We start from the raw sequence: 9,050 nt of genomic DNA on the forward strand, positions 1-9,050 counted from the left end.
TTTTTGGGGGGACTTAATTCAAACCATGACAATGAGATACTCTGAACTGGTCTCTAATATTCTTAGCTTCCTAATTTTTCCGTCTGCCTTTTTGCTTTATTTTCTGGGAGATTTATTAGAATTTTTCTTCCAATGTGCTTTTTTAAAATTTTCTCCCATCTTGATAACTTCTAAGAGCTCTTTTTTTGTGTTCTGTTCTATGTCCTGATTTCCTGGATGTGAACTCTTCTTTTGTTTCACTGAAGATATCAATTTTTTAAAAGCTTTCTTCTGTCTGCATAATATGTATCCTTCAAATTGCTTTGCTCTGTTTGTGGTTTTGGCTCAGTCTTTCATGTTGAATGATTCTCTCATATATCAGGTAGTCCTTGCTTGTCTGCTCAGTTAACTTGTTGCCATCGAGTTGATTCTGACTCATGGTGACCCCATGTGTTACAGAGTAAAACTGCTTCATAGGGTTTTCTTGGTTGTAATCTCTGCAGAAGCAGTTTACCAGGCCTTTCTTCTGTGAAGGATCTGGGTGGGTTTGAAAGGCCAACCGTTAGGTTAGCAGCTGATTGCAAACAGCTAACACCACCCAGGCTTCTCTACTCACAGTTAAAAGGACCAAAGCACTGAGATGAAGTTCTGGGTATGTACGTGGGGCTTGTTGATTTTGAGCTTCACTTTAGGGTGATCTTATGTTTGGAGGATACAGGTTCTGGGAGCTGAGTGGGATGAGGGGGCTGGGGAAGCTGTCATCATTTAGCATTTAATAGGCATACAGTCACTTCATGCCCCTGTTACTCAGGCTTTCACCTGCGCCTGGCCAGCCTTAGATCATAGCCTCTGGTTTACTTTCTTCAGATAATAAACCTTCAGGTGTCTGCTGAGCCAGGGGAATGACCACTACCCAGAGGCAGGGAGCTAGAGAAGGGATCTAACTGAGAAGTCACTTTTCACCAATTCCTCCTTATTTCACCAGAGTCTTCACCACAGATCCAGAGGCACCTGGTGCTGCCAGTCCCTAATCTCAGGTCATTTCATCATTTGCCCCTGCAGGCTTAGAGTTCAGCTGTCTCAGACCTGCTTGGTCAATTACCACTGCTTTCCAGCTTCCAAATGATGCTGTGATTTTGTTCCCATTCTCCCCATCTTTATGTTTGTCTTTTTTTTTTCTCTTTTCTCAATCACCTCATATGCATGTGAAAGCTAGACAATGAATAAGGAAGACTGAAGAAGAACTGACGCTTTGAATTATGGTGTTAGCAAAGAATACTGAATATACAATCGACTGCCAGAAGAAGAAACAAATTGGAAGAAGTACAGCCAGAATGCTCCTTAAAAGAAAGGATGATGTACTTTGGACATGTTATCAGGAGAGACCAGTCTCTGAAGGACATCATGCTTGGTAAGGTAGAGGGTCAGCGAGAAAGAGGAAGACCCTCAATGAGATGGACTGACACAGTGGCTGCGACAACAGGCTCAAGCATAACAACGACTGTGAGAATGCCACAGGACTAGACAGTGTTTCATTCTGTTGCACATAGGGTCGCTATGAGTTGGACCAGACTCGACAGCACCTAACAACAACAACAAATCGCTCTATGTGGTTTTAGTGAAGTTTTAAAGAGTGAGTGCAATTAGCTGCATATATTCAATACATCATCTTTGAAAATGCTACCAACTCATCTCCCTACTTCCTCTCTTCCCTTTTACAGTCCATTTTACCCACCACAACCAGAGGATTATTATAAAAACATAGATTAGACCACAACATACCCCTGCTTAAAATTCTCCTCGAAGTCTCCATCATGGCCACCTACACCCTGCATGATCTGGCCCTGCCTGCTTCTCCTTCACAATCACAGCACACCAGCCACACCAAATCAGAAACCTCCTTTCTATTCCTAGGATATGCCAAGCTCTTTTCTACCCCAGGGCCTTTGCACTTGCTAGTCCCTCTGCCTAGTCACTAGCCACATACCAATCAAAACCAAACCCACTGCCGTCGATTCCGACTCACAACAACCTTATAGGACAGGTTACGACTGCCCCATAGGGTTTCAAAGGCTGTAAATCTTTACAGAAGCAGATTGCCACATCTTTCTCCCACAGAGTGGCTGGTGGGTTCGAACCACTGAACTTTCAGTGAGCAGCCAAGCACCTAACCACTGTGCCACCAGGGCTCCTTACTAGCCACATATAGCTATTCAAATCGATTAAAACAAAATAAAATTAAAAAATCAGTTTTTCAGACACACCAACTGCATTTCAGGTGCCCAACATCACAGCACAGATAGAGAACGTTTCCATCATCACAGAAAATTCTATTTGGACAGCACTGGCCTAGAATGCTCTTGGCTTATAACTCTTTACATCTCTGGCTCTTTGTCATCTTCAGGTTTCATCTCAAACATCACTTCCTCTCAGAAGCTATCTCTGGCCTCCTTCCCCAAATCTAATACAGCCCCCTCCTTGTTTTTCACATCACCCTGTTTACCTCCTTTGCAGAACTTAAACATTTAAGATAATTATAGCCTGTGATGGTTATTTTACTTGCTTATTAACTATTTCCCGTGTTACAATGTAAGCTCCATGAAGGCAGGCGCCTTTTCTTATTCATACCTATTTCTTCACCTCCAAAACAATGTCTGGCACATAGTCGGCACTTAAAAGATATTTGTTGAATGAATTCTTATTTCCTGAGCACCTAGCACATGTGCTTGCCGCATGTGAGAAACTGATAAAAGTCGAACAGAGCCCAAAGCAGCCTGATCCCTTGATTTTGCACACAGGGAAAGCCATGTTCAGTAAGGGCTTTATCTATAGTCTCACAGCAAGCTAGTGGTGTCCACTATGCTAATGCTTCTCAAACTTCAATGTGCACATGAATCATCTAGGGATTTTGCAAAAATGCAGATTCTGATCCAGTAGCTCTGGGCTGGGGCCTGAGTCTTGGTATTTCTAACAAGCTCCCCGGTGGTGACGAGTAACAGGGTGCTATGCCACACTCAATTACCTATCAAGCCACCCAAGAATTCTGCATCATAACTAAAGCTGTTTTGAACCACATTATGCTTTCAACTTGTACCAACTCTTGGCAAAAACAAATTTCATAATATTATTATGCTTTGGGTAGTGCAAACAGTTAAGGGCTTGACTCCTGACTGAAAGACTGGCGGTTCAAACCCACAGAGGCACCTTGGAAGAAAGGGCTGGTGATCTGCTTCCTAAAGATTACAGCCTTGAAAACGGTATGGAGCAGTTCTGCTCTGCACACCCGAGGTCACATGAGTTGGAATAGACTCGACAGTAACTGGTTTGGTTTTGGGTAAAGTTCTCCAAGTCCCTCCTTGCAGTATCAGGGGCTGCCCATACCTCACTTTGCAGGATTCAATGCCCACATCTATGTTTTCCTTCCTCACACCCTTCTGTGATCACCAGGGCTGGTGCTAAACCATAAGGTGTCTTTGCACAAATTAGAAAAAGGCACCCCTTCCTCTGGGTGGACGCAGCCCATGTCAGAGTGCACAGCCTGGCAAGGGGAGCACTGGCTGGATTTCAGCTCTGGTTCACCCCTTCATCCAGGTGCCCTTGCGCATGGAACAATTTGCCCCAAACATATGCATCAGCCCTACTGATCTTATAAGAAGCCCTGGTGGCAAGTGATCAAGCATGCAACTGCTAACTGAGAGGTTGGCGGTGTGAACCCACCAGCTGCTCAATGGGAAAAAGATGTGGCAGTCTGCTTCTGTGAAGATTACAGCCTTGGAAACCCTATGGGGCACTTCTACTCTGTCCTATAGGGTCGCTGAGTCAGAATCAACTTGATGGCAACAGGTTTTTTTTTTTTTTGGTTATTAATCATATCCCTTCTTGGACTTTTTTTTTTCAGCTGAAATGTTTGGGTCTTTTAGATCTCTTCTCATAAGAGGAAACTGGGTCAGAAACAGAGAGCCAGGAAAAAGGGGATCAGAGAATATAAGCAATAGCAGGGGCCCGAGAGAAATGGGGAAGGGGCAAGTCTAGCCTGGCCATCTGCCCAGTATGGTAGGTCTGACCTGAAGCTGATAGGCCAGGTCAGCTTGTGCTCGGCGGGTGTTGACCTCGATGTCGTAAGCAGCCTTCTTCAGCTCGTAGTCCCTCTGGGCCTTGGCCATCTCAATCTCACTCAGGTACTGGGCAGACACCTTTTCCTGCTTGGCTTTGGCCTCCTGTCCAGGCAGGGAGATCAAGTAGGAAAAGTCAGGGTAAGGAGAGGAAGGCTCACCACCAGGCTACTCTGCTCGTCCCAACTCTGGCCTCATCTATATCCACTGTGAGCTCAGCTCCACCAGCCCCTACTCAGTTGTGCCACTACTATACCCCTCTCCCACTGGTGCCCAATAAGCCCATGGTGATGGAATGACCTCATGTCTCTCACCCGGATCCCAGCATCTCTCTTAGCCTCAGCTTCCCCAATTCGAGCATCTTTTTGGACCTGGGCAGTTCGAGCCTTCCCCAACGAGTGCAAATAGTCCTGTGGGAGAGATGCAGAAATCAGAGTCCCGGGAGGGTTTAAGAGATGGGAGTAGGGACGCACGAAGATCAACTGCCTTGGTTTACCTGCTCATCATGAATGTCCTTCAGAGTGTAGCTAACCACACTGATGCCCATGTTGACCAGGTCTGAAGAGGCCACTTTGAAAACTTGCTCTGAGAATTTCTGCCTGTCCTTATAGATCTCCTAGGATAACAGGACGGTGGGAAGGAGGAACTTAAGCTCTCAGATCCTCTGGCCACTGTCTCCTAGAGACAGACTCATTTGGTCCTTGGGACCCACTCATTCTGGCATCCCTTCCAGACCTTTTCCTAGCCTCAGGCCCCAGCCCCCAGGCCCACCTCCACAGTCATGTGGGCCATGATGGCTCTCTGGTGGCCCTCCAGCGTCTCCAGTGCAATATGGGCAATCTCAGCCTCGGTCTTCCCCAGGAACATCTGGCAGGCAGCCGCCAACATCTCCTTGTTTTGCCCCTGAATTTTCACCTGTAACCAGAGTGAGTGTAGGGAGGTTGTGGTGGAGGTCTTATGAAGGCAGGGAGGATGCAGGGAGAGAAGCCCTCTAAAGAAAGCCTCTTCCATCTCAGAGATAGAAGGGAGGAGGAGTCAAGTGCCTTGGGTGTGCCTGGAGAAGGGGAGAGTAGCAGAGAAATTTCTCTTCAGGCAAGGGTTGGCAAGGTCAAGATCAGAAGACTCTCAATGTCCAGGAAAGAAAAGGTACTGGGGGAGTGGGCTTTGGGGGAAAGGCTCTGAAAGCCTCACCTGGGCAATGCCAGTGACTGAGATGGGGACCCCGTGGCGAGTGTAAACCTTTTCACTCTTCACATTGAGGGTCAGTGTGTTGAGAGAGATCCTAGGGGAAAAAGAAGGTACAGACAGTGAGAAAAGGAAGAGAGAGAGAAAAATGGAGGTTCCGCTTCCCTGCTTCTCTTCCTACCTACCTCTGGATTTGCTGGATGCAGGGCAGGACAAAGACGCGTCCTCCCGCCACCATGACAGGGGGGCTTCGACAGAAACCTGCAAGATGAGGAGCAGTGAGTGCTCGTTGTGGACGTGGGAGAGCTGGGATGCGGAAGATTCTAAGGAATCCATTAGAGGGAAACTGGGAGACGAGGGGGGCAGTCCAGGTCTGTAAGCGTAGTGGCTGGGAATGACAAGTGAGTGTGGAGAGCTGCCATCAGGAGGCAGAAGGCTTGGTCTAGGGAGCTAGAAGGGAAAGGGTGTAAGGGGGAGAGGCCAGATGCATAGGAGTTTTGGGGTTATGGGCTAGGGAAGAACAATACTTACCGGAGACCACCATGGCCTCATTTGGGCCACAGGTGAAAAACATGGTTCAGGGCGGAGCCAGAGGAAAGGGAGAGAAAGGATCTGCAGGTGGTGAAGGGGCGCTGTGGCGTCCGCTGGAATCAGTCCTTTTCCTTCCCGTCATCCTCGCCCAGTCGGCATCCACCGCTGCCCAGTCCCTTCCGTACCCGTGGACCCGCTAAGGTGCCCCCCGTGCAATCCCACGGACCCCCCAACGACCCACTGTCCCGCCTACTGCCAGCCACTCCCTTCCCCTCTCCGCGTCCCCACCCCCGGTGCGGACGTTTCCTCTCAATCGCATAAGGTTCTTCCGCGCATGGGGACCCTGCCAGACCGTTTCCTTCCCTCTGAGCTCCTCCGCAGCCCCAGACTCCTCCTCCCCTCCCCCACTCACCTCCCCGGAAGCGGGTAGCGGCCAGCGGCCAGCACGGGTCTCGGGAAGGGCAAGGGTGCGCAGAGCGCCCCGGGAGCCGAAAAGGGTAAGCTAGCGCGTAGTATTGCTAGAAGCTGGGCCCCAGCCGCAGCCGCGCACCCCGTCGGCCGCACCCTGTTGCTGCGGCAGACACGACCCGACCCCAGCGGTGGACCAACCGACTGGCCTGGGCCCGGTTCTCGCACCGCCCCTTCCCAGCAGGCGTCGCTCGGGTCCGCAGCCCGCCAGGCCTTGGGGAGGGGAGGATGAAGGGGGAGGAGACTGCCTGTGAGCCGGGGGTGGAGCCCGCTGCCCCATTGCCCCCACCGCAGTCCTTCCTGAGCCGAGTCCCGCTCAGGTTCCTCCCGGCTCCGTCCAGGGGGGCGCGATGTGACGTTCATGGGTCGAAGCGTCAGGCGTCCGGGCTGGGAGGCTTGCTTCATCTTGGATTTGCCCGCGGTAACTGACTGAGGAAACTGCACACTGGGCCACCCGCGACAGCATCCGGCGACCGGATGCCGGGCTCCGGGACTCCCTGGCCCGAGGAGGAGCGCGGGCTGGGGACGTGGCCACGGCCCTTCGCACAGGTCTTTAGCGCCCGAAGGCGAGGAGGGAGTGGAGAATCGCCGCTCGCAAAGACACACGCAAATGACTGCTGAGAGTAAATCAAGTTTATTTGTGTTCACAGAACATACTGGGCGACCCCAACAGCCGCCCCCTGAAGCCCACTGACTGCCGACCCCGCAGCCACCCCTTAGGGGCAGCTTAGGGGAGATCGAAGGCCACGGACCTCATCCCCAACAGTCCACCGGAGCCTCACACAGTAGGCCCCGAGGAGTTGTGATGTTGGAGGACGAAGAGTGTCACCCCCTAAACCTACAACCTACCATCATCCTTGACTCCCAGCCTGGGCGCCGAGTCCTCTCCACTCCCTCCTCTAGTCTCCCTGAGTCCTAGGCGCCCTGTCTCCCAATCCCACAAAGCTCAATAAATACCTAGAGATTTGCAATTCGAGCAGGGGGGCATATCTCGTACTCTGCATAAGTTAAAATAAATATCACATACACCCCTCCATCACCTAGGGGGACATACATAAATACATATAAATATTAATTAGGAGCAATGATAAATAAAAGACGCTCTCTTTCCCCACCGGGCTAGATCCGGGGGAGTCCATACTCAAGTCTCCCCCGGGCACCAGCTGGCTTCTCCACTGTAGTGTTCTGAGTTTGAGTTGCCTCAGAAGTCCCATTTTGGGATACGGCCTAGCGCCCCAGGTACGCCTGGTGTTTCTCTGGTTTTTCAGATTCTTATTTTTGGTGGTAAGGGGTATCAAGTCACTGTCAGAAGGCCGCCGGGTGTTGCTGGAGAAAAGTACTGAGGTCCAGAGCGTAGTCCGAGGACTCTGAGGTCAGATTAAACGGCTCGAAAACTGGGGGCGCAGGGATGGGCGCGGGGGAAGCGTCGCTGGGGGCGTCCTCCAGGGTCAGGGTCACCGGCACCCCTTCTTCGGCCATCAGGATCTGGCAGAAGATGATGGCGAGTAGCAGGAAGAGAAGCCTTTTGGCATGGTTTGGTTCCTCGGGTGGCAGCTGGCGCCGGACCTGAGGGGAGAGAAGAAAGGGGACAGATCAGGTCAGAGCCCCCGACGTCTGGCCGTTCCCTCACAGCGTCAGGTTGGTGCGCCCCGCGGCTGCTCACTTCAGCGACACTCACCACTCGGGGGTAGAGGACCCTGCGGCTGCGCTTGCGGTGCCCGCGAGAGGCGCTGAAGCGCGTGACAGGGGCTACCGCGGGCTCCGGGAGAGGGTCGAAAGTGAAGATCTCTGGACCAGACCCCCGCCGGGGTCCCGGGCTAGTGGAAGGGGGGGGCGTCCGGGCTCGCAAGACGGTCATTGTAGGCAGGGAGCTGCGGGAGTGACACATGTCTCGCTGAGCAGAGCAGAAGGCGGAGTGTGGCAAGGCAGCCTGGCGGGGGTAGTTATGTCCGCAGAGAGATTGGGCGGGCCCTTCTCAATTCCTCCTCCCCGGGGTGGGGAGCCGTTGGCCGGAGGTGTCTGGAAATTCCAACGATTAAGCAAAGAGGGGGGTGGAGACTTGGCCTCTGCAACCCTAGGCGCTAGAGTGTGTTGTGTGCGTGCGTGTTGTAGGTGTCTGAGTTGTGAGTGGGGGTGGAGAGATCCCAGGCTGCGGGCACATGTCGGGACATGTGACAGCTGGAGAGGGGCCCACAGACACGCTTAGGAGATGGCTCAGCTACAGGCCCGAGGGCAGGCACATCACTGGGGGAGGCAGAAGGACTTACAGAAGGAGGTCCTGCTGTTTTGCTACAGTACTGACTCAAAAAAATCAAAGAGTCACAGTGACACATGCACATTCACACACCTGTAGGTACACATAGAAAAAAACACCCCAGGAGGGAAGTCATTACAGAAACAATTAAAGAGACTGATAGAAATGAACACACTAGCACACACAGTCACAGTCCTGCCGGCCTTAGCATACATGAAAACACTCACTTAGACACACACACACACACACACACACACACACACACACACACACACAGCATTCGCATATCACGCACACAACACACACACACACACACACACACACACACACACACAGAGCAAAGATTCAGAGATTTCACTTCACCAGAGACAACACAGCAAAGCTACACACTTAAGTGTATGCAGAAATATTCACACAAAATCTGGTGCAGAGGACCTCAAAATACAAAGACCCCTTGTTATATGGATTTGCCCCTTGTTATACAGATCAAATAAAATTTATGTGAAAAACTTTTTAAACTG

At 51.3% G+C, this 9,050-nt stretch overlaps 2 protein-coding genes across 4 annotated transcripts in view; both read right to left on the minus strand.

Moving 5' to 3' along the window:
* Nucleotides 1-6,389, minus strand: part of FLOT1 (flotillin 1) — a 17,178-nt gene extending 10,789 nt beyond the window's left edge. Inside the window, exons 1-8 of one of the 3 annotated variants that reach the window (XM_004390381.2) lie at nt 6,220-6,389; nt 5,808-5,888; nt 5,462-5,537; nt 5,283-5,373; nt 4,863-5,006; nt 4,588-4,707; nt 4,406-4,501; nt 4,044-4,196 (exon numbers count right to left, since the gene is read on the minus strand). In XM_004390381.2, coding sequence (XP_004390438.1) covers nt 4,044-4,196; nt 4,406-4,501; nt 4,588-4,707; nt 4,863-5,006; nt 5,283-5,373; nt 5,462-5,537; nt 5,808-5,850 — 723 coding nt within the window. In that variant the 5' untranslated portion in view covers nt 5,851-5,888; nt 6,220-6,389. Of the gene's footprint in view, nt 1-4,043; nt 4,197-4,405; nt 4,502-4,587; nt 4,708-4,862; nt 5,007-5,282; nt 5,374-5,461; nt 5,538-5,807; nt 5,909-6,219 lie in introns of all 3 variants that reach the window. The other 2 variants (XM_023725297.1, XM_023725298.1) reach the window with 2 other exon arrangements.
* A 1,160-nt stretch (nt 6,390-7,549) lies between these two features.
* Nucleotides 7,550-8,316, minus strand: IER3 (immediate early response 3). Its single transcript, XM_004390383.2, has 2 exons — nt 7,954-8,316; nt 7,550-7,841 (listed from the first exon to the last, which is right to left on the minus strand). The coding sequence occupies exons 1-2, from the start codon at nt 8,161-8,163 to the stop codon at nt 7,581-7,583; spliced, it is 471 nt and encodes a 156-aa protein (XP_004390440.1). The 5' UTR covers nt 8,164-8,316; the 3' UTR covers nt 7,550-7,580.
* Between the last annotated feature and the right edge of the window lie 734 nt (nt 8,317-9,050).

This window comes from Trichechus manatus, unplaced genomic scaffold (genome assembly GCF_000243295.1).
Source record: "Trichechus manatus latirostris isolate Lorelei unplaced genomic scaffold, TriManLat1.0 scaffold00295, whole genome shotgun sequence".
NCBI lineage: Eukaryota > Metazoa > Chordata > Mammalia > Sirenia > Trichechidae > Trichechus > Trichechus manatus.

Bases quoted from the DNA above. Each gene is read 5' to 3' on its own strand.
- IER3 (XM_004390383.2), bottom strand. From the start codon at position 8,163: ATGTGTCACTCCCGCAGCTCCCTGCCTACAATGACCGTCTTGCGAGCC. The intron at 7,842-7,953 runs GTGAGTGTCGCT...CTCTCCCCTCAG, and splicing joins GGGTCCTCTACCCCCGAGTG to GTCCGGCGCCAGCTGCCACC.